This window comes from Myotis lucifugus, unplaced genomic scaffold (assembly GCF_000147115.1).
Source record: "Myotis lucifugus unplaced genomic scaffold, Myoluc2.0 scaffold_0, whole genome shotgun sequence".
NCBI lineage: Eukaryota > Metazoa > Chordata > Mammalia > Chiroptera > Vespertilionidae > Myotis > Myotis lucifugus.
This window is the reverse complement of record NW_005871048.1, coordinates 11,909,148-11,934,766: the sequence shown is the minus strand read 5'-3', so window position 1 is coordinate 11,934,766 and position 25,619 is coordinate 11,909,148. Positions and strand designations below refer to the sequence as shown.

At 36.5% G+C, this 25,619-nt stretch overlaps 1 protein-coding gene across 6 annotated transcripts in view; it reads right to left on the bottom strand.

Moving 5' to 3' along the window:
• Positions 1–1,917: 1,917 nt before the first annotated feature.
• Positions 1,918–25,619, bottom strand: part of CCDC112 (coiled-coil domain containing 112) — a 26,062-nt gene continuing 2,360 nt past the window's right edge. For 3 of the 6 annotated variants that reach the window (XM_006109949.3, XM_014461216.1, XM_023747076.1), the window contains exons 2-10: positions 20,149–20,270; positions 16,359–16,480; positions 13,755–13,844; positions 11,003–11,078; positions 9,824–10,214; positions 5,371–5,775; positions 3,779–3,874; positions 3,120–3,238; positions 1,918–2,530 (exon numbers count right to left, since the gene is read on the bottom strand). In XM_006109949.3, coding sequence (XP_006110011.2) covers positions 2,500–2,530; positions 3,120–3,238; positions 3,779–3,874; positions 5,371–5,775; positions 9,824–10,214; positions 11,003–11,078; positions 13,755–13,844; positions 16,359–16,480; positions 20,149–20,270 — 1,452 coding nt within the window. In that variant the 3' untranslated portion in view covers positions 1,918–2,499. Of the gene's footprint in view, positions 2,531–3,119; positions 3,239–3,778; positions 3,875–5,370; positions 5,776–9,823; positions 10,215–11,002; positions 11,079–13,754; positions 13,845–16,358; positions 16,481–20,148; positions 20,271–20,879; positions 21,045–25,619 lie in introns of all 6 variants that reach the window. The other 3 variants (XM_023746931.1, XM_014461085.2, XM_014461158.2) reach the window with 2 other exon arrangements.

The window sequence follows — 25,619 nt, the reverse complement described above, 5'->3', positions numbered from 1 at the left end:
TGGGCTGGAGTTATACTTATTCACCAATCCAAAGTGCCTTGCATAATTTTAGGTACTACTTACAGGTTTACAGGCTTTCCTGCGTGTCTTTAACAAACGGCTGGGTATAAGCAGAGGCTGCCCTTGGTGCTTCTCTACAACTATGGAGTCCACAGTCCTCGCCCTTCAGGCATGCCCTATCTAGAGAGTTTTCACTACAGTATTACAATCACACTCTCTCTCACTTACACACACACACACACACACACACACACACACACACGTCAGATGTCTGAAGATGTTCAAAGTGGAGTCCTATCACATACATTTAACTTACTAGAATCAACTATGCACACTCTATGCTCTGAAAGACAATCCTCTTCAACCTGGCTCTTAAAAGGATTGGACAGGGTACATGGTCGGGAAGTGAAAAAGGCAGAAACTGGAGCCTGCCAAAGCCCTAGCATCCGATTCTCAGCTCAAGAATCAGCAATCTGATCCAAATCAGGAGGAAATACTTCTATGATGGGCTCATTGAAAAATAATATTATATACTTCTAGGTAAAGAAAAGCCTTTTCATGGGTGATTTTGATCATACAAGGTTTCTGACATATCCATGACAGAATCTATTCTAACCCCTACAAAAAATGCCACTCAACATTAGCTAAGAAGTATAAATAGCTCAAGTCTTCAAAGTATGAGAAAGATGGAGCATCCTCATTATAATTGAATCTTATTTAGTCATTAAGTGATAATGTCTAAATTATGTAGAAAGATAGAAAAATATGTGTAATGTAAAGTGCTTACAGTATAGTAAGTAACTTACTCTGACTATAGCTATTTAAAAATATGTAGGTATGCTTTTGGAAAAAGTTACCCAGGGGTGGTTGAATTGGTGCTTTATAACATTTTTGTGTGTGTTTTTTTATCTAAATTTCTTATTAATATACTTTTTAAATCAGTTTAAGAAATGTTTATTTGACATCTCTTCTATGAGCTTGCAACTGAAGACACTTATGTTGTTTATTTTATGTAGTCTATATAAAGAGGCATACAACAAATTCCTCATTCACTTTAGATTCACTTAGAAGGACTGGTTGTTCAAAGAAACTTCCATACTTTCTATTATTAAAAAAACAAACAAAATAAAAATAAACAACCCCTCCCCCCATACAGCATTACCCACTATGCTTACCTTAGATGCAGGAAATTGAAAGCTGCATTTGTGTGCAAAAAAAGGCAACATGTTAGTAAGTAGCACATGAAAACCTTTACTTTTCTGTATCTTCTTAGTTGTTCAATTCTATTTTTAAATTCCCTTGTCCTATTCTATATTTTATTCTAAAATGCCTCAAATCATTTTTAAAATTCATGGAAAATGAGTACTACAAATAAAATGTGCATTCCTGATTAAGGATGTTTTACATTAATTCTCCTATTTTGCACCAATAACTGTATAAGAATTCCGTTCCCTTTAGAAATTATATTTACTTTGAATCGTAAGTGTGAAATAAGAAAAAGTTTTGACTACTATTACTCATAGTAAATTTGAGTCATTTGACCTAAATGTATCAAGTTACATCTAAGATAAAAATCATAAGAAATAAGTTTCCTATGTTTATTATGTATATGGTAACTTTCCTATAAGCCAGTGAGACCTAATTAAAGTTAGGAGCTAAGATTTTATATGAAAAGTTGAGCCGAATTGTTACATTGTGTTTTCATGTACCAAAGTTTGTAAATTTTAAAAGTAACTATTTTGAACAAATATTTTGAGGCAAACAAGCAGAAAACTGAATCAGGCAGGAAGATATGAAAGACACAAAGATTTTATAAATGTGTGAAGTCCAGAAAGGCTGAAAAGAAAATTGGAAAAGCTAAAGGAAACCGAAAAGATTTTATCAATAATACAAATAATAGAGTATAAATGAGGTGTGAACTGTGAGGCATATTTTTAATATAAATACTTGATATAAAACAAAGCATGCTTCGAACAAATACAAAATATTTATTACATAAAAATGTAGTAACTGATAAACTACCAGTTTGTTAAATTAGAAAAAGTACTAACTTATTTCAAAATTCAAACCAAAAAAACTTTACATTTTTGTTACTCAAGCTAACTTACCTCCAAAATATAAATGTTACAAAATTTTGGTTTGAAAATGTCATTCTGTGATTGTCCCAACTTATTTTGCTGTGCCATGCCAAAAACAAAGTATCTTTGAAATGTTCTGAGTATTTAAATGAAAGTATTTGTAACATAAACTTATTCAAAAAACTTTTACATAATAATAGGCCAACATACACATTACATACCCTCTTGCTATAAACAGGAAATACTAATGACAATACTACTTGGAACTCAACATCTGTCAATTCACATACAACACCATAATCAGTCTGTCTAAGCTAGTGATATTTAAAAACACATGTGGTTAATCACTCTGTTCTATTCAAGCTGAATATGCTAACATTCCCATCAACTGAATACCAGTTTCATTATCTTATATTCTTTTCTAAACTCCTTGTCTCCAGGTTGGAATAGCCCTAAGGAGAAGAAGAGAAGAGCAATTATAAATATGCAGAAAATTTTTATAAAGATCCTAACTGATTAGATGTTAACTTCTATTTCTTTTATTTGAATTTTTTTATAAAGCAAGTTTTACTCAGGTAGAGAAAAAGTAAGAGACCAGGGTGCGGGCATCAGTGTGAAACAAGTGAAAAGTATGCAACCAAGTGAATGTGGGCCAACTCGAGTTATGCCAATTAAATGTTAACTTTTAAAAATATATGTAGATTTATTTTGATCACTTTTTTACTGTAAAATATAATATACATATCAAAGTTGCACAAAATATAAACATGGTTATTTTTTAAAATATTTTTATTGATTTCAGTGAGGAAGGGAGAAGGAGAGAGAGAAACATCAATGCTGAGAGAGAATCATTGATTGGCTGCCTCCTACACGCCCCCTACGGGGAATGAGCCTGAAACCCGGGCATGTGTTGTTACCGGGAATCAAACCATGACCTCCTGGTTCATAGGTCAGTACTCAAACACTGAGCCATGCTGGCCAGGCGAAACATGCAGTTATTAAATTATTATAAAGTCAACACTCATTCTAACGCCTCTTTACCTATGTGGGATATGTAGAAGTGGCCCAGAGCTTGTTGGTCCTAAATTTTTGGTCCGTTCTTCCCAACCTTTGGTAGGTTTGTAAAGCCTAGAAGGATCTCTGCTAACATTGTTTTCAACCTGTAATCAGAAGTAAAATGAATCTGAAATAATTAACATTGTATTTGTGATCCTTACTAAGAAAAATACTTGATATTAAAAACTGTTAATAACCTCTTCTGTAAACTTTTTATTGTGTTCATATAGCTAAAATAAAAGTTGGACCACACCAATCTATCAATAAATTGTTACTTTAGTTTCTTTTTTTAGTTCAATTATTTTATTCTGTTTATATTATGAAGGAAATATGATGCAGCAAGTGGTGGCACAGCCAGGTAATAAATTTAGGATAAATATCCACCAGTAAGTTCTTTGTTTTGTCGAGAGTCACCTATATCTTTAGCTTTGAGTATCACCAACTGAGATTAAACAATGTGTTTATAATGTGAAATGGTAGAATTCAAACAATAGTTTAAATTGTACTAAGCTATGCTAAATAAGTACATTTTAAAGAAGATGGTACAGAAATCAAGCTGGATATAAAGAAAATGGATGTTTGTATCCTTACAAACCAAGGAATTAGGATAACAATAAAAATAAATTAATCTCAGTACAGAGCACCTTTTTTTTAAATTTTGCCAGTCTTCTTTGTTTTTCTGCCTTTTCATCTTCTTTTGACTGTCTATCAAGAATTTTCAGTTCAAGTTTACGTAAATCCTAAAAAACATATGCCAACAAAAAAGATAACATGAGAAAGTAAAATCAACTAAAATTTGTTTCAAACTTTAGTTGCTTGGAAGTAAAATTAAATCACCTTAAATATCAATATTCCTTCAATACTAACCTTTTCCAACGAGAGTAAAAACTTTGTTTTCCTTGAAAATAAATGTGACACGTGCACATCTTTTGGAATCATTTTATGTTGGTTATTTCTTATCTTAATAGGTGAGTTAAGCCCACTTTCAGTACAGATATGTCTGGTTTTAGATCTCTCATATTTGGGGCATTTTGTTATTTAGGGAGATATTTTTATAGAGACTAAAAGAAATTCCACTAATAATGTGTTTTGTCTAATTTTTTGTATTTCTCTTATTTTTGCTTTATAGATATTGCTATGTGTTTTTTTAAAAAATATATTTCTTTATTGATTTCAGAGAGGCAGGGAGAAGGAGAGAGAGAGAGAAACATCAACGATAAGAGAAAATCATTGATCGGCTGCCTCTTGCACCCCCCCCCCCCCACTGGGGATCAAGCCCGCAACCCAGACATGTGGCCCCGGCCACAATCGAACCTGGGACCCTGCAATCCACAGGCTGATGCTCTATCCACTGAGCCAAGCCGGCCAGGGCGATATTGCTATGTTTTATCTCATTTGCATCCTTTTTCGTTTTAAAGTATATACACTTCTTTGTCTTTTTGAGACTCTTTGGACTGAATTCCACTTTGATAAAATTATAATCTCTTTGATTGCATTTTCTTATATATATGTGTTTTTAAATCACTTATGATCCTACCTCTCAGCAATAACCTTGATTCCTTTAAGTATACACTGAATATCTACAATGTACAGGTTACAGGAATAAACAAAAGGACAAAATCTCTGCCCTTGTGGAGCTTCTATTATGTTGGGAGATGGACAGTGAACAAGTAAGGAAATCATCTGTGGGGAAAAGTCAGTCAGTTTGGCAAAGAAAAAGTAGTCTAGCCTGTGGCTACCTTTCCAGCCTTGTCTCTGGCTGATTCCCACCTTCCATCTGATGCCCTTAGGATACTGAAGTGTTTATGGGTTCCCCCACAAACCACTGTTACACTTCTCCAAGCTGCCATTCATGCTGTTCTCTTCGCTAGGAAAGATCTCCCCTTTCTTCTTCAAGACTCAAATATCTTAGTGTCTCTCTAACACTAATAGCTATGTTCATAAGCTACCCTCCCTGCATACCCATCTCCTAAGATTCTCTGTCCATAATTACCTCAATCACTACACTATTTACAATATCATACAGAAATATACTTGCACATCTATCTTTCCCATTAGACTATAATATACTAGAAATGGGGGGGTCGGGGGGAGGAATGAGGGAGCATTGGTAGGTAGAAGCCTAATATAATAGAAGCACTCAATTTTTCCTGAACTGAATCTGGAAGTAATACCTCTATTGGTAGTAATACCACTAAATAATTTCTAAAATTATTTAGAAAACATATTTACTCACTCTTTCTTGAAATCTGGAAATTTCATCAGCAACAGTTTTCCTTTTTTCTGCCTTTTCTGTCTTTTCCCTTATCTCCTTTTCAAGTCTTAAAAATTCTTCCTGTTCTTTCTTCTGCTGGGTGTAGTTTTCTAGTAGTAATTTTAGTTTAAACTGGCGTTGGCGCTCTTTCTGCTGCCTTTTCTCTTTCTCTTCCTCTTCTTTTAACTGGGAAGCATATTTCATTGACATTTCTATACTTTTCTGTTTTTTCCAAGCTTCCACTGCCAATTTCTGCTGCTTTCTTTGTTCCTCTTTTTGCTTTTGATTATCTTCTTGTTTGTTATGAAAAAGCATAGGCATGTCCTCTGCCTTTTCCTTGAAAATTTCCTTTTTTTGAAACTTTTTAGTTTTCCAATTCTGAATAGACTGATTAAGAAAATATAATGAGGGAAAAATAATTTTAATAACCAAAAGCACTTTAAAAATACAACCTCAAGTCCATCTTTCTTGAAAGAATATTGGTTGCAGGATGCTTAGGTTTCCAAGTGTTTTGTTTGTTTGCTTGTTTGTTTTTTAACCAGTGCAATTTTTCTACTTCTGTTTTTAAAAATTAATGTCTCTTAAAACACTGAATAATGATTTATTCTTTTGGCCTTTCTTGTCCTCTCTTAACCCCCAGGTTCACAAAGATTGCACCTCATCTGTTTGTGTTCATGGGAAACATTCTTTTCCTCTGATCATCTTACTTATGCTTCCAAATCCTCTTTCAAGGCTTAAAATCCTTTCTGAGTGACCCTCCTTTGTTCAATTACCAGAAGAGGAACTAAGAGTGGTGTGGTTGAGAGTATGGGCTCTGAAGTCAGACCATTTAGAACCAAATCATGGCTTTACCATCTACTAGGTGTGACCTTGGATGAGTTACTAAGTTACTCTGTCTTCATTTTGCTCATCTGTAAAAGTGGTAGGTAATACCTCTCCAGCAGGGATATTGCAAATATTAAATGAGTCAGTCCCTGGGAGGTAGTGCTTCATAAGTGTTTAAAAAAAAACAAACAAATTAGCTTCATTGCTTTACCAGGGTATGTAAAGATTATTTAAAATACTAGCAGCCTTCCTTATGCCATAAAGGATACATCCACTGAATTCCTTTACCCTCAAGTCAGGAAACTGTTCCCTCATCTTTCCTCATGGTGTATCATTCATTTATTCATTCAGCACATTCCTATCATATGCGTACGCTATGGAAGGCAATGTGATAGGAATCATAGATGATTCAAATAATACCAAATGACATCTAGTATAGTGCTACTCAATGTGCCAGTCCACAACAATTTCAGAGATTCATGCCAGAATGTAAATCAATGTACTGCTTCCTTCAAAAAGAGGGTTTTCTATTTTTTTTTTAAGTCAAAACTGAACTAGTGTGCTTACTGGGCAGCTGATTCTAGTTCAATCACTTTATCTCACTGAAGACCAGTAACAGTTTGCAACCTAACAGCCAGTCCATGGACCAAGTTTGAGTAGCACTGTTCTAGGTGAGATAATATATATGCATAAGTACCAGAATATATTCTAGAATATATTATGATGTGCTATAGCACTACATAAAAGAGGTATAAACAAAGTGTTAGTAGGAAATTCTGAGAGGGACTACTTATGTTTGAGTGGACAAGAAGGAAGCATCTTATCTGGGCAGATTTTGATAACTGGGAGTTGAGGGGAAAGAAAGGAGGTTCCAGAAAGTGGGAATAAGATAAACAAGGGTATTCAGGCCAGAAAGTTCAGGGCATATATGAAAATAAGTATCTTTAGGCAAACGGTGATAAAAATGGTAAATCTCCTACTCAGCATCTTAAACTGAGTCGGTTTAAAACTACATTTTGCTGCTTTCCCCCAAGTTTCCTCCTCCTCCTCCATGTCCTACTTCAGTAATTTTACCTCCATTTTCATACCCCCTCCTACCTCACCTCTTCAATCAATCAATCATTAAATATCAGGAAACAGTGGTCGGGAACTAGCTAGAACCAAGGTGCATTACCTTTACTACATGAGGCACTGTGTCTAGAGAGGTGGTTCTTAAACGTTAGCTTATAACAGATTAACCTAGAGGACTTGTTAAAACACAATTCCTGAGCACCACCACCAGAGTTTGGCTTAGGTCTATGGCTAGGGCCTGGTAAGTTTAATAAGCTCCCAGGTAATGTTGACTTTGCTAGTCCAAGGACCACTTTGCTGGTCCAGGGACCCCATGTTTTCAGTATCCAGGAAAAAGCCTAAATAATTCCTAATAGCTTGTTATTTTTGAGTTTTTAAAAATTACTTATGTTTCAAAATTTTTCTTAATACATTAAGCGCCAAGCCTGTTTTGTCTTCCTTTCCGTTTCAGTCACTGGTGACTGACATGGCGCTTAATGTGTTAAAGTCCCAAATTTCAATCTTCTTACATTTAACTTATTTAGGAGAGAAAAACAAGAAACACAAGCTATTTCCTCTAAAAATTTAGACTAAACATGGGATCAATATTTCTTTAATACTCCTGGGGCAAGTCATCTGTTGAATAGTCATACTCAAGCGAGTTAAAGTTTATAATAGTTGACTTCTACAAAAAAATGTGACTCAGACTTTGAGTGTCTGAACCCATGGTTCCCAACTTTACCCTCTGGAGACATTTTTGATAATCACAACTAACAAGGTGTTACTAGCATCTAATGCAGTGGTTCTCAACCTTCCTAATGCCGCGACCCTTTAACACAGTTCCTCATGTTGTGGTGACCCCCAATTTCATTGTTACAAATTGAACATAATTAAAGCATAGTGATTAATCACAAAAACAATACGTAATTATATATGTGTTTTCTGATGGTCTTAGGCGACCCCTGTGAAAGGGTCGTTCAACCCCCAAAGCGGTCGAGACCCACAGGTTGAGAACCGCTGATCTAATGAGTGGAAGCCAGGAATGTTGCCAATTATCCTACAATGCACACAATAGAATTTACAGCAAAGAATTATCTACCCCAAATGGTTAACTGTGCCAAGGTTGAGAAGTCCTAACAAAACCAAAGCCAGAATAATATTTTTGTGAAAATGAAACTTTTTAGATATTTGCTACACTTAAGAGTTAGTTACTCTTTTCTCTGGGGTAGTCAAAATCTTGAGTCTTTTCAAATAAGCAATGGAGCTGAAGTTCCAAACCTCAATGAAACTTTGAAGAGTGAAAATTGTTTTTCTATTACCTCTTTATATTTCACTAGAGGCCCAGCGCATGAAATCACGGAACCCTGCCCACCACGCTCGCACCCCGCACCTGCTCATGCCTCGCTGCGCTTGCAGCCTAGCTGTGCTCATAGCCTCGCCTCGCTCACCTTGGGGCGCCCGCCTTGCCATGCCCATCCGCTCAACACCCTGCCCGCCAGCCACCAGCCTTGCTGTGATCAGAGCCCGTGGGCTGCGGGGGAGGGACTGAGAGGTGCTCCATGCACTTCATGGTGACTGGTTGTATGGTTGTTAAAGCGTTATAGACTAGAGGCCCAGTGCATGAAATTCATGCATGGGGGCGGGGGGGTGTACCTCAGCCCGGCCTGTACCCTCTCTAATCTGGGACCTCTCGGGGGATGTCTGACTGCTGATTTAGGCCCTGCGGGATCAGGCCTAAGCCAGCAGTCAGATCCCTCTCACAATCCGGGACTGCTGGCTCCTAACTGCTCACCTGCCTGCCTGCCTGATTGCCCCTAACTGCTTCTGCCTGCCAGCCTGATCGCCCCCTAACTGCTCCCCTGTTGGCCTGATTGATGCCTAACTGCTCCCCTGCCAGCCTGATCGCCCCCAACTGCCCTCTCCTGCCAGCCCAATCGCCCCCACTGCCCTCTCCTGCTGGCCTGATCGCCCACAACTGCCCTCCCCTCTGCGACCTGCCTCCCCTGCCGGGACCCGCCTCCTCCCTAAGAGGCAGCAGAAACACCGGGACCAGCCTCCTCCATGCCACGTGGAGCCACGGGACCCCCAGGCCTCACTGCGCAGAGCGGCCACTGGGCCCCGCCTCTGCTGTGCGTGCGGCCATCTTGTGGTGGCCATCTTGTGACAATGTCGTACGCGAGGACCACCTAGGCTTTTATTAGTATAGACCGAAAACCATGTGGCCTTTGCTGGTAGGCTGCCTTTTATCAAAAGCCTGAGTATATCTGGATTTCCCACATTTCTGGTGGATATAGAAGGTTTTACCCACAATCAGAAGTTTTCTGGCCCACTATATTATTTCTTGGGGTAGAAATGTTTGGCCTTCAGAAAGTCCAACTATAGTTCCTTTAGTTAAGTTACTCAAAACTTCCCAATGCCTGTTGCACCTTCTGTAAGATGGGGAGAAAACTGCAATATACCTCATGGAGTTGTTGTAAAATTAATAAATGTTAAAGAGTTTAGCACAGTAGCTGGAACAGAGAAAAATACAACAAATAACAGCCATAATAATTATTATTACCTCTTTTTTCCTTTCTTCTAGGGCCAGAAACTTTTGATACCATTTCTCATGCTGTTCAACTTCATCCTGTGTTCTTCCAGGAAGATGTTCTAGAACGTCTCCCATAAATGTTGGCTTCCCTTTATGTTTGTTTCTCACTTTTACAAAGTTCTGGTGATCATAATCATCCCAGCCCCCTTGTCGCCCTCCTGTTTGCTGAAGGAATTTTTCAAAATCCACAACTTCTTCTGGAAGAGTACTTGGTGCTACTCTGTCTACAGGAACTTTGCTTGACATCACTCTGAAAGCTTTCTCTGTTTCTGAACTACCCAAAGCCCATGTGTCAATCTTCCTTGATATGGCGCTCAACTCATTATTAGTTATTTTCTCTTCTTTAATTAGCTCTTCATATCTAAAATTTCAAAAATAAATTTTGATTAATAAGATACAAATCAATCCATATTAACCCTTTATTTTTCCTCTTATTTAAATTATTTCTCTTTTCATGTCATCTTCTCCACTTAACATTATTAACATTTATAAATAAAAGACTTGAGTTTCCCTGCCCCCAGACGGGCCCAGCTGCTCCACACGCCTGCCTCTGGAGTCCCCCAGTCCCCTCAGACCCCCAGCCACACAGGGCCGTCCTGAGGTGCAGGCAAGCCTTGGATGTTGGCTGCCCAGCTGCCCAGGGCCGCCCGAGGCTCAGGTAATCAGGGCCAGCCGAGGCTTGTGCTGCCAGCAGTGGCAGCAGCAGCGGTATGATGGGGGCATCGCCTTTCCCCTGATCTCTGGGTCGCCTCCTGCCCCTGAGGGCTCCCAGACTGTGAGAGGGGGCAGGCCGAGCTGAAGGACTGCCCCCCTCGAGTGCATGAATTTTCATGCACCAGGCCTCTAGTAATATATAAAAAATAAACTAGTTCATAATAAAAAAAAAAAAGACTTGAGTTTCCTCAGAGCATAAGACAATCTTTTAAATTCTTATCTGAGATTTTATAGTGTCGATATATAAATGAACATTCACTTTAAACATGAAAAGCAATCTATAACTTAAAACAAAATTAGAAAAGTATTGTTGCCTTTGTGTAAGACTAATGTTAAATATATAACAATAAAATGGTTTATATATAACAACCTAGTGGAGAGTTATTGGAAATATATATGTCAATAATTTTATATTAAAATGTGTTTAAAACATACATCAATCTCTGCTCCTCCTTAAAAGTGTTAATTGCATTTTCGATTTCTTCCATCATTTCTCTGAGCTTTTCAACAACTATAAAAAAAACAGAAAAATTATATCATTTCAGTATGACTAAGAATTAAATATTAGGGAAAAATGGACTGTTCCCTTAATTTAAAAATATTTCTTAGCCTAAAGGATAAGAAAAATGTAATTATACAAAGCTAATTTTTATGATTATAATTTTTTATTACAAATTTTTCCCTATGTACATATATCATTAAATATTATTATTATTTACCAAAAATGTTTCATACAACATATATTGTTTTGTAACTTGCAGTTTTTATTTAACAAAATGCTGTGGTTAACTAACATTTCATTATCTAAGTCTATCCTAATTCATTAAGTAATTCTCCAATAATCAACCTTTAAATAGATGCAGTACTGTAATAAATATCTTTGCATGTATTTTTGTACATGCTCAAATAAGTATTTTTAGAGGATAACTGATGAAAGTTGAAATGCTAAATAAAAAAGTATGCTTATTTTCCAATATGCTAGATACCATCACATTATCCTTCAAAGAAGCTCCACCAACTTACAGGTCCTGACAATGCTCATTCCCAGGAACTTTTAATCATTTCCAATATGAAAGGCAAACATTTATCATCCCTGATTTAATGGACATTTTTTGTGATCTTTAATAAGCCTTTTCTCGTTTTGTATTTCTCTCACTGTAAAATGGACCTTATTATCTTTGCCCATTTTTCTATTAGGTTATTTACCTTTGTTTCTCTAATTTGTAGGCACTCTTTATATATTACTAGAGGCCTGGTGCACGAAATTAGTGCACAGGTAGGATCCCTAGACCTGGCTGGCGATTAGGGCCAATCAGGACTTTCCGGCTTCCAGCTGGTGCTTTCCTTCCCTGGCTGCCAGCTGCCAGCCAGGGCCTTCCTTTGTTCCACGCCGCCCCCAGTGGTCAGTGCACATCATAGCAAGTGATCGAACTCCTGGTCTCCCAGTTGAACTCCTGACTCCCAAGGCGACACTTTGCATATTAGCCTTTCATATATTTATATATTTACATATATAGATGTATATTAGCTTTTTAAGTTACATATGTCACTAATATTTTCCTGTCTTTCAACTTTGCTTATATAGGGTTTGTGGGCTTTTTTTGGTATTTTGTTTTTTTAAGCCGTCAATTTTGCCCACTTTTTTCTTTATGTTTTCTGATCTTTGTCATTCTTATAAATTATAATCCTATATAATACAAGCCTAATATGCAAATCGACTGAACAGCAGAATGACTGGTGGAACGACTGGTCACAATGATGCGCACTGACCACCAGGGGGCAGATACTCAATGCAGGAGCTGCCCCCTGGTGGTCAGTGTGCTCCCACAGGAGGAGTGCTGCTCAGCCAGAGCCGGGCTCACGGCTGGTGAGCGCAGTGGCAGTGGCCAGAACCTCTCCCACCTCCGTGGCAGTGCTAGGGAGCAGCCAGCTGAGTGGTACAGAGTAGCGAGCAGGCGGGAGGGAGTAAGGAGTGAGGGCTCCCAGACTGTGAGAGGGATATCTGACTGCTGGCTTAGGGCTGCTCCCCACAGGGAGTGGGCCTAAGCTGGCAGGCGGACACTCCCTGAGGGCTCCCGGACTACGAGAGGACACAGGTCAGGCTGAGGGATCCCCTACCCTGCACGAATTTCATGCATTGGGCCTCTAGTACAATTATAAAAATATTAGCCCATGTTCTCTTCTATTATTTTTATGGTTTCATGTATTAATTTAACAAACTATAATATTCATATTTGCCATTTTTAGTGCTTCCTAAACTATAAACACAGCACAAGTGCTTTATGTACACTGTCTTACTTCATCCCCCAACAACCCTGAGTTAGGTCCTCTGGTTATTTTCATTTTAGAGCTGAGAAATGAAAGCTAAGAAAAATCAAGTAACTTGCCTAAAATCACATAACTGGTAGATCAAGAATTTGACTCAACATCTGTTTGATTCTTAAAATCTATTCATCTTGAGCACTTTACTGTTTCTCTCTAACATAGATGTCTCTCTCTCTCTCTCTCTCTCTCTCTCTCTCTCAAAATCAATAGAAACATACCTTCAGGTGAGGATGTGAGGATTTTTTAAAAACGCTATACATTTTTATAAATTATAGAGTGGACAGAACAGATATTAGGGTCATTTACAGGATGAAGAATCGGTGGTAATGAAAGATTCATATGCAGTCAATAAAGAGGAAAAAAGACTGATTTCCTGATTCTTAGCCTAGTGGTTTTCCCATCATTTGCTTTTTGAAATAATTGCCTTTTAAGGGCATTTCAAATGCCTAAAGAAATGGTTAAATAATATTAGGACAAATACTAGTCATTTGTAAAGAAATAAAATTGTATCCTTTCCTCTCTATGCAAACATAAGGAAATCAGTCTTTTTTCCTCTTCATCAACTGCATATGCAACCTGGGTATGTGCTCTTACAGGGAATCAAACCTGCAACCTTTTGGTGTACAGGACAATGCTCCAACCAACTGAGCTAGGGCAGGATTTATAGCATTTTAAAGATAAAAAGCTATGTAAACATCAGATAATACAGTTCTCTAATGTATTCTTATCAATCCCTAACCAATAAAGTGGGGCTTAGTTCCATTAATGCTAAAGAGACAAATTCTTATTAGAAAAGTAAAAATGTTTCTAATGAACAATAAAAATACTAATATGTAAGAATATAAAATCTAAATGTACTTACAACTAGGTGTAGGCTTCACATCTTTTAACTGATGCTGAAGTTTCTTTACATTATTATGTATTTTGGCCAATTGTTGCTGAATTTTTGATCCTATAAGGAAGAAGAATGTACTTTAAAATAATTCTATGACAAACATGGTTACAGTTCAGGATTCTACACCTGAGACAGCACATCTTCACTTAGTAAAAGATAGCCAAGAGAAATTAAATAATGAACAAAAGATGGTTACTTAAGTGTCAATACAGCCTGAACCTTTTAATAAGTACCCTTGCTCTAAATAAAGCATCTCTCAATTTCCTCCAATATTTAAAAGCACAATGGGGTAAATCTTACTATAGCCTGTGCCAAGGAAATGTCTTTTTCTTTACTCTGTGGAGATTGAGTTATTGGACACTCTTTTAAATACATGGATCAGTAGCTTAGGCTTAATCGTATTTTATTCTTCAACAGAGTTTTCTTTTCTTTTTAATTTGTTATAATTTTATGGGAATAGAATTTGGAATAGATCTCAACTCTATTTTTAGAATATTAAAACTGAATATTAATTCTATGAATACTGACAAACTTCCTAATGAGAATTAATTTCATCTAACCACATCTTAGAGTGACTGACTGTCACAGACTTGACAAAGTGCTTTCAGGTGCCATTCAGTGATATCTACATTATAGGATGCCAAGCTCATCCCAAGGATCAGCCTGAAAATGTTGGGCCCACAATAAAAGCCTGAAAAACGGAGGAGGGTCTCAAACACTTTTTCAGATGTTTTGTATCAGCAGCAGAAATCCTAGATTCCTCTTTTGAGTTTTCCTTCTGAAGTAATAATCTTACTTTCGTATTTATTTCAATTATATAGACTAAAATCATATATTTACATTCCTACATCTATATTTGTGTAATATATAATAGTAATATTATTTTATCATCTTTGGGTACTTTATTATGCCCCTCTATTTTTTTAATGCTTCACAAATCAGCATGAAAAACCAAACAGTTCTGTCCAAAAGTCTTTAAAATAATTTTTTTTAAAAAAAGGTTACCAGTAGGCCTGGAACCAATGCTAATATTCAAAACAAACCTCAAATATGTTTATGTGACTTTGGCTTGTTATTTCTTAATTAAAATTCAAGTGTTCCAGAAGAGCAGAAACTTTATCCAATGTATTTTTATAGGATAAAAATTATCCTATAAAAAGTCTTATTCACTGTTGGAACTTTAAATCAAGAAACTTCTCTAGTAATGTAATCAATTAGGAGTGTGTGTGTGTGTGTGTTGTTGTTGTTGTTTTTTGCCATAGTTTGATCAGTTACAGTAACATCTCTATAGGGCAAGTAATCTTTTATTTCTTCATTTGGAACTGCCACTCTATTAGGCAAACCATTAAAGTTCAAACCATTTAAATACATAAATGCAGGCTAATATTGTGGCATGATGTTTGAGGTAAGGAAAAGAAATTTACTACTTCTGGGCTGTAATAGGGGAGGGAAAGCCTCTATATCCTTATATTAAGTGCATTCCTTCCTCTCCTTGATAAGACAAACACAAAGTGTTAATACAGAGAGGCAAAAGTATAGCAGAAAAGAATAAAAAGATAAAAATAAAGTTGCCTTAAAAAGAGAAAATGAAGTGACTTAAAATGCAGAGAATGGAGACACTATACATAGTAGCACAACTGAGAGATATAAAGATCAGCTTCTCAGTGTCTATAAAAGAATGGAGGGAATTTAAGAAATATCAAACTAGGGATATTTAGTTTTCTCTATGAATCAAAGAGGAGAACTGAAAATCTGGTTTTACATTAGGTCCTGTTGTCATTCAAATAGAAGAGGGAGAATGATTCTTGCCAGTACCCAACAAAAGATGACTTTTAAAATAGTGCAATCTTATGTTCTGAAAGAAAAAAATTATTAAGAATTTCTTTTAATTGGCTAGAAGGGATTTATAAATCAGTATTTTATAAAGCTTAGTTAGTTGATAACCATTATTTTTCCTTTAAACAATGCTAAGCAATTTTTTATTATTATAACCTAAGAATTTTTCAACATACTCTTCAATAAAAGAAGGTATTTTTGTAGAATTCTTTAAGACCAACATTTAGTACACTATAAACAATGACTGATATTCATAGCAAACAATAAAACATTTTCTGTGTAATCTATAAGGCACTTTTTCATATATTATCTCATGGGATATACAGAACAACTGCCCTGAGGTAGAAATGGTGGGTGTTGTATCACAGACAAATACACTCAAGTTTACAGGATTATGTGACCTGATCACTTCATACTGTTATGATGAGCTAAGACCAGATAACCCAGGAATTAATTTCTTTTAAGAAATTTTAATAACATTATTTAGTTTGTCAACCAAAAAACAAAACCCTCTTTTTCCTATTAAATTGAGAGAAATACACACAGAAAACAATCCAGCTAGAATCACTAAATAGTAACCTGACAAAATAAATACATATCCCTAAAAAACAAACGCATTACTAACTAGAAAGTGTCTTGATAGAAAACATAAGTCAATGCACAGATACAAAGCACAGGGCAAAACTACAACTTTATGTCACTTAACAGTTTTTGTTCATCATGAGCTCAACTTACTTTCTGTTTTCCTGCTGTTAATCAATTTATTTTCCAATTCTTCCAGCATACTATGCTCAATTCTGAAGTCACTTTTTTGGTTGTAGAAATGACTGTGTTTATCTTTTTCTATGTTAATAACTCTTTAGAAAAAGAAATAAATGGTATAAATATGACTTAAATATATTTTTAATTGTTTAAAATATGAAGACACTTACAATAATCAGAACTTTATATTTGAATTCATTCATCTAAGGAGTCAAAATATAATGACTTGAATAATAAGGCTAAGGAGTCAAAATAGTAGCTAGAAAAGAGTTAAGTTCAACTAACACAAGTAATTTGAATTATTTAAATTATAAAATGTTAATTTAAAAAAATGCAGACTTGCTTTTAAAATACATAAACCTTTGACTGTTGATTCCAACTCAATCTCCCTGTGCCTGAAAGTGGCTGCCACTGGTGATGGCTGCTTTCAGTAGAAGATACTGTTAACTTTATAACCTGAACCAAGACATTTACCCTTCGTCACTAAAATGTGAGTAATAGTTCTCCACTACCCAACAGGGCTGTAATTTCATTATATGAGACAACAGGTATGAGGGATCTTTATACAGTAAAAATGTGCTATGGAAATGCAAGTCATTAATATTATTAATACAACTAAAACTTCAAGAGGCGAACAATCTAAGAAATTTTATTGTGTTTAAGGGATACTGTCTACATTTACTTCAAAGCTTCTTTGATTTAGTTCATCTACCAGTAAGAAGGTCTGTTAGTTTGAATCCTGGGGTAAAACAAAATAAACACTGTACTGACAAGATGCTTTTTTTGTTGGACAAAATAATTTATTTTCTTAATACCTGTTCTCTTTCTCCCAGAAGGTGGAAATTAATATGAATACATCTCTACTAATCCTGGATTTAAGGAGTGGTGGAGTATCTCTAGCCATTGACTTACTTTCATATAACTCGAGGGACAACTATCTAAGGTAGAGTTCCCAATCTTTTTCACTTTGGCACACATAGAGAAAAATTTGATATTCATAAGGCATACTTGGAAAAACAGATGAGACTGCTGCAGGCCCTACCTGGCCGCCCCAAACACTGAGGGGATCATAATTTAGCACTTGTGTTTCAGAGAGGAAGCAATGAGTAGAACAGAGATGTCAAATAGATTTCAGCCTGCAGGTCAACTCTAATGGATTGATGGTGGCTACTGGAGTCCTGTGCTGAGAACTGAGAAGCCCATCTAGGCTCCAACTGGGGATGGGGAAATTACTATGATCAAATAGAAATTTCTAGCATTGACACAGGATGTACTATGACAGTAAGTAAGTTATATTTTGCCATTCCTGGGTTAGAAATATTAACCCATAAAGACGTTAAAAAGATAATAATGGAGACAAATTGCCAAACATATGAAAAGATGATCAACCTCACTCACAATAGAAGAAATGAAAATTAAAACTATACCATGGCAACATTGTTCACCTATCAGACTGGCAAAAAAAATCACAAGTTTAAATAATATATTCTAATGGTAAAACTGTGGGAAAATAGGTCCTCTCATACATTGTCGGTGAAATCGTAAATTGTCTATGGAGGACAATTTGGCAATATATCAGTGCATATTCATATAACTTTGACCCAGAATTTCTACTTCTGGGAATATTTCCCAAAGATACACCCACACATATGCAAAATGATGTGGACCTATGTGAATATGGCAATTAATTGCAGCACTGTTTGTTATAATAAAAGATTGACTATAACCTAAATGTCCATCACTAAGGGGTAGGTTAAATAAATTATGTCACAATTATAATTTATTTAACCTGGAATACAATGCAGTGGTACTGTGTTCCATGTACTGATAAGGAAGGATTTCCACTACACACACTTTTTATAACAAAGAATTTATATGACAATGTTAGTCATACCCAAAAGTAGAAAATGCTAAATTGTATACCTTCAAATGATATTATTCCCCTCATATCAGTCTGATTCAACAATTTTACCTCTTCTTCCTCTCTTGGCTCATCTATCTTTTTACTTTTTGCTAAGTATTCTAAATTAAACCCATTTCATTCTTTAATTTCACCCCAACATACTTCAGTGTGCATCTCTAGAGATTATGGATATTTGACTTACATCACTATAATGCCACTCTCATGCCTGACAAGGTACAATCCCTTACTATCTAAGATATACTCTTAAGTTAAAACAAAACACAACAATACACAAGATCCAGAACAGATGTTAAAATTTATATAAAAAAGACAAACTATGAATATGTACTTTTATTTCTTTATAAGCACAGATTATAAAATATCTGTGATACGATACACAAGAAACTAAAAATAGTGGTTGTTTGAGAGGAGGGGAAGTAGATAGCTGGGGTCATGGGCGAAACAGACTTTTCACTGTGTACCCTTTGATATGTATTGAATTTTAAACCACGTGAATGTTTTATCTATTCTGAAAATAAAACAGAGTTATTACAAATTGTGTTTTGTTTTTTCTTTGTATGCAATGAGAATTGCTGGATAGAAATATTCTTCCAATGGATTTTTATCACATTCTCCCAATGAGTTTTTCCAAAACCTCTTAACAGATGAAGAAAACCTACTCAGAGCTGTAAAACCAGCACATACTGGTAGACAAGGAACAAGACCGGCATTATCTACCGGTTTGCTATATATATGGACATTAACTTCCTGGTAGATTACCTGTTGAGAGAGAAACATAACCCAGAACCCTTAACCAAGAGTCTAATGCTATCCAAGGTAATACATTTTGGAAATCAAAGAAAATAAAACTGTATTTTCTCAAATTCTGAGTATTAAAAGTAGTATATAAGTATTATATAAATGCAATTGAGAATTCAGTGTCCCAAAGCTATAGTACAGTACAACTTTCCAAATTTCCAACAGTATTACTTTTTCATTGGTAGAATTTCTAAACAGACCACTGCCACTAATTCTAGTCCAGAGACCATTTTTTACAAGTCTCCTTTCCTCTGGGTTCTTTAGCAAATTGATACTTTATAATTTCAAAGAAGTGTTTTTGACATACTTCTCAATTGTAGGGTAGTGTTGACTGCTCTGAGTTCTAATTCTTTTATCATTCCTCATGATATATATAACACTGAACATTCAATATAGGGCATCCCATAAAATATACACATATATTTTTGACAGCTCAATTGATGTTTCTTTCTCTTCAGATTTAACCCATTGGAATTAATAATTACTCAAAGTGTGTATACATTTGGGGGGGGGGGGCCACCCTGTACATATCACTAGTTATTTAAAGAAAAAATACAAATACACCACAAATTAAAAGTTCTCAGCCTAATCATTATGTGCAGGATGGATCTGAAAGGGACAGAAACCATGAGAGGGAGACCAAATAAAACGACATTTCAAAAAATAACTCGAGGTAGAGACTTTTCATTAAAATTGTTCACTCACTCAAAAATATTTACCAAATGCTAACCTTGGTAAGTGAAAAATATTCAATCTGTTATTTGATATATGAGATCTAAAGAAATAACTATATTGTCTCCTTTGAAAGACACTGGTTCAAATGGTAAAAATAAATAAAATTCAAATAACTGCACTTAAAATTAACTTTATATTAAATAGTCTCTTATCATTTGTCTATTGTACACACTCCACCTTTCTCTAATGACCAATTTTTTGTAACTTAATGTGGAGATTGGACAGGGTGGAGTAGAATTAACTTTATACATTGTTCATAATAAAATGACTAGTAATGTTATTTGAAAACAGTGTTTTTATACTTACAGATTTTTAAATTTTTCTGCTGTGCGTATGAATTCGGCTTTCTTAGGCTGACTAACTTTCTGTTTCCAGTTGTGAAGCTGAAAAGAACGAATTCCACTTGAAGTACCAAAACAGCCATCATTCTGCATTAAAAAAAGAAAGAAGTTTATCCTCAATAATAAAAATGGTAAAAGATGAAGGTGGAATTTTTTTCAGAGATGAAATGTCAATGATGGAGTTTCTCAGGGGATAATTTTATCCATTCATCCATTGATGGCTACTGTAAATAAAGTTACAATGAACATGGGGTGCATATATCTATCCAAGTTAATGTTTTCGTTTCCTTTGGATAAATGCCTAGAAGTGGAATTACTGGATCATATAGTAGTCCTATTTTTAATTTTTCGAGGAACCTTTGTACTATTTTCCATAGTGCTGCACCAATTCCCATCAATAGTGCACAAGGGTTCCTTTTTTTCCACTTCCTTACCAACACTTGTTGTTTCTTGTCTCTTTGGTAGTAGCCATTCTAACAAGTGTAAGGTAATATCTTATTATAGTTTTGATTTGTATTTCCCTGATTAGTGATGTTGAGTACCTTTTCATGTACCTGTCAATTTGTTTCCTTTTCCCATTTTTTAAATTGTATTGGTTTTCCGCTATTGAGTTGTATGAGTTCTTTATGTATTTTGGATATTAACCCCTTATAAAATATATGATTTGTAAATATTTTCTCCCATTCAGTAGGTTACCTTTTCATTTTGTTGATAGTTTCCTTTGCTATGTAGAAGCTTTTTGTTTGATGTAGTGTCTTTACTTTTAGAGAATAATTTTGCTGGACATAGATATTTTGGTTGACAGTTCTTTTCTTTCAGCATTTTGACTGTCATCCCACTGCCTTCTGAAGTCCAAGGTTTCTAATGAGAAATCAGCCATTAACTTACTGAGGATCCCTTGTATGTGTTGGGTTGCTTTCAATATTTTGTTTTTGTCTTTCTACAGTTTGATTATGATGTGTTTAGGTATGGATCTCTGAGTTTATTCTGTTTGGAGTTTGCTGAGTTCTGACAACATATAAGTCAATATTTTTCATCAAATTTGGAAAGTTTTTAGTTATTATTTCTTCAAATATTCTTCTCTTTCCTCTTTTCTCCTCTCCTTCTGCGACTCTCATCCTATATAATAAAAGCCTAATATGCAAATTGACCAAATGGCAGAATGACCAGTGGAACAACCAGTCACTATGACAAGCACTGACCACCAGGGGGCAGATGCTCAACGCGGGAGCTGCCCCCAGCCCTCAGGCCCCAGGACAGCCAAGGCGATGTGAGCGGGGTTCCCTTGATTGCCCCACCGGTCACCCCGCAGAGGGAAGTGACCGGCGGTGGCGGGGGGCAGGGCCGGCAAGCAGGTGCTGCCAGGCTGGCCAAGGAGAATTCCGGCAGGTGCCAGCGGAGGCCCCCTGATCGCCCCACTGGTCACCCCACAGATGGGCCCTAATTACCAGCCAGGCCTAAGGACCCTACCCATGCATGAATTTCATGCACGGGGCCTCTAGTTATACATAATGCTTAATGGTGCCTAACAGATCTCTGAGGCTCTGTTCATTTTACTTTCTTTTTTTTTTAATCCTCACCCAAGGACATGCTTAGAGAGAAAGGGAGGGAAGAAGGGAGGGAGATGGAGAGAGACTGAGAGAGAGAGGAGAGAAGAGAGACATCGAAGTGAGAGAGAAACATCAATCGGTTGTCTTCCCACCCAACCAGTGTGGCTCAGTGGTTGAGCATGAACCAGGAGGCTCGTGGTTCGATTCCCAGTCAGGGCACATGCCTGGGTTGTGGGCTAGATCCCCAGTGTGGGACTTGCATGAGGCAGCCGATCAATGATTAGCTCTCGTCATTGATGTTTCTCTCTCCCTCTCCCTCTCTCTCTCTGAAATAAATAAAAACATATTTTAAAAAAATCGGTTGCCATTGATCCCACTGCTAGGAATATATCTCAAGAAACCAGAAACACCAATCAGAAAGGATATATGCATCCCTATGTTCATAGCAGCACAATTTACCATAGCTAAGATTTGGAAACAACCTAGTGGCCATCAACGGATGAATGGATTAGAAAACTGTGGTACATATACACAATGGAATACTATGCTGCTATAAAAAAGGAATTCTTACCATTTGCAACAGCATGGATGGAACTGGAGAGCATTATGCTAAGTGAAATAAGCCAGTCAGTGAAAGAAAAATACCACATGATCTCACTCATTTATGGATAATAAAGACCATTATAAACTGATGAACAAAAATAGATACAGAGGCAGAGCAGCATTAAACAGACTGTCAAACTACAGCAGGAAGGCTGGGGAGGGTTGAGGGGGTAAGAGATCAACCAAAGGACTTGTATGCATGCATATAAGCATAACCAATGGACAAAAGACACTGGGGGGGTAGGGGAGGCTGGGGGAAGGTCAAGGGGGGAAAAAAGAGACAAATGTACTACTTGTTGTAATATTTTAAGCAATAAAAAAAAAATAAAAAAAAATCTGTTGCCTTCTGTACCTGCCTGATCAGGGACTGAACCCACAACCCAGGTATGTGCCCTGACCGGGAATCAAACCAGCAACTTTTCAGTGCATAATACGACACTCAGCCAAGTGAGCCACTCTGGTCGGCTGTTCATTTTTCTTCATTCTTTTTGTTCCTCAGTCTGGACAATCTGAATTTACCTATCTTCAATTTATTGATTCTTCTACCAGCTCTAATCTAATGTTGAGTCCCTCTAGTAAATTTTTCATGTGAGTTATTGTACTTTTTAATTCCAGAATTTCTATTTAATTCCTTTGTTATAATTTTTATCTCTTTAAGATATTTTCTATTTGGTGAGACATAGTTCTCACACTTTATTTTAGTTCTTTAACATAATTACCGTAAAACAGGTGATTTAAAGTCTTTGTCTATTATGTCCAACATGTAGTCTTCCTTAGGGAAGTCTACCTTACTACCTTTTAAAAAAATTATCCTGTGTGTGGATCATATTTTCTTGTTTCTTTGTTTACTTCATTTGTTGTTGTTAAAAACTGGACATGTTAAATAACATAATGTGGCAACTCTGAAAATGAGATTCTCTCCCCCCAAAGAGTTGTTGTTGCTGTTTGTTTAGTTACTTTCCTGAACTAATTCAGTAAAGTATGTTTGCATGGCACCTGAACTCTCTGCGTGGTTAGCTTAGTTGTCACTAATGGCTGGTTGGTCAGAGATTTTCTTAGATGTCTTGAACGAATAAGTCTCTTAGACTTTGCTGAGGTGGGTCTATGTGCATGCCAGGCATGCCCTCAACACTTGTACAAGCAGTTTATACCTCTGCCTTAGCCTTTACTTCTTTTTGCAAAGAGTTTCAAGGTCAGCCAGAAATTAAATCTTAGGCCAAAGTTCTTCTCTGGCATATTAGTTTCCTGTTGCTACTATAACAAACTTATCACAAACTTAGTGGCTTAAACAACAAATTTTATTTTTTTACCGTTCTGGAGGTCAAAAGTAAAATTAAGATGTTGGTAGGACTGCCTTCTTTTTGGAGGCTTCAGGGAGAATGCACTTCCTTACCCATTTTCTGGCTTTTAGAGGCTACCTTCATTCCTTAGCTCCTGATCCCTTCCTCAAATCACTTCATCCTCTCGCTTCCATCATCACATCTCCTACCACTGGCTCTGATCTTCCTGCCTCCCTCTCATAAGGACCTTTGTGAACACACTGGCCCAGCCAGATAATCCAGGGTAATCTCTCCATTTCAAGACCTGAAGTCAATCATGTCTGCAAAGGATGTGACTATCTCTGGTAGGGGGTGGTGTGCATTCTCCAGGCTGTTACACCCGAACATACACGCAGTCCTATGGTTGTGTGTGATCTTCTAGAAGAAATCCGTTTTGAGTAATCATTTGAAGTCAGAGAAGAAATGTAGTTATTACTGAAAGACTACTCCAGGCAGCCAAGTATCATAAAATATAGGCCATAACAGGGAGGTCACTAGAAACAAAACAACAACAAAAATACAACGAAACAGAAGATGCAGCCCCATCCTAGCACAAAACCATGACGTACACTATTAGAGATATTTCTAAAAAGTCACAATTCAACAGCTAAAATGATCAAGTGTGATATGGCATTTGAGAGGAGGATAAAGATATTTGTAATTTTCAGTTTTGGAAGGCAATGGCTGAGGGGAATTGTAAAATAATATACAAATATTAAAAAGCATAGATAGAGTACATTATTATTTTTCATAATAGGTGAGAATTTTATGGGATTCCACAACCTACAAAGGTTATAGAATAAAATACAATATAAAATGTTTCTAAAACTTCAAAGATAATCACTTCAATATAATTTAAGGAAACTGTTATGCACTGAATTATGTTGTTTCCCCCCCTCCCAAATTCATATCTTGAAGCCCTAACTTCCTTTGTAACTATAGTTGGAGATAGAGCCTTTAAGAAGATAATTAAGGTTAAATGAGGTCATAAGGATGGGGTCCTAATCCAATAGGACTGGTACGCTAATAATAATAATAAGAGATGACACTAGAGAGCTCTCTCTCTCTCTCTCTCTCTCTCTCTCTCTCTCTCTCTCTCTCTCCCCCCTCCTCCCCCTCATGTGCACAGACATAGCAAGAAGGTGGCTGTCCACAAGCCTCTTTAAACCACCCAGTCTGTGATATTTTGTTATGGAGCCCTAAAAGACTAAAGCAGGAACTTTAGATATTTTGGTGGATATCTCTAATATCATGAGGTTGTCATCAGAAAACATTAGTTGGTCTCAGTGTTAGAGTCCATAGGAACATTCACTCATGCATATGACAATATTCAAGTTCAGTGTTAGGCTATAGAATTTGAGCATATCATTATGTGTATGGGGGAGGGGAGTACAAAGATGGATAACACATAGTTAAACTCCATACAAATCCACAATATAGTAGAGCAGAGATTCTAATTCCTTTTTTTAAACCCAAACACCCTTGAGGAGTTCTACCCCATTACCATTGCAACTATCAACTATAAGGCTCTGCATCCCCTAAAGTGGTGAGAGGATATAAAGCAGGTGTCTTAACCTCAGCACTATTAATATTTTGGACCAGATAATTTTTTGTTGTGAGGGGCTATTCTTTGGCCTCTACTTACTAGATCAGCTGTGGGGCAAACTACGGGCCGCGGGCCAGATCCAGCCCGTTTGAAATGAATAAAACTAAAAAAAAAAAAAAGACCGTACCCTTTTATGTAATGATGTTTACTTTGAATTTATATTAGTTCACACAAACACTCCATCCATGCTTTTGTTTCCGGGCCTCCGGTCCAGTTTAAGAACCCATTGTGGCCCTCGAGTCAAAAAGTTTGCCCACCCCTGCACTAGATGCTAGTAGAACACCAACCGTCCCTTAATCCCCCACAGCTGTGACAACCAAGAAATGTCTTCAGACATTGCAAAATGTTAGGGACCGAT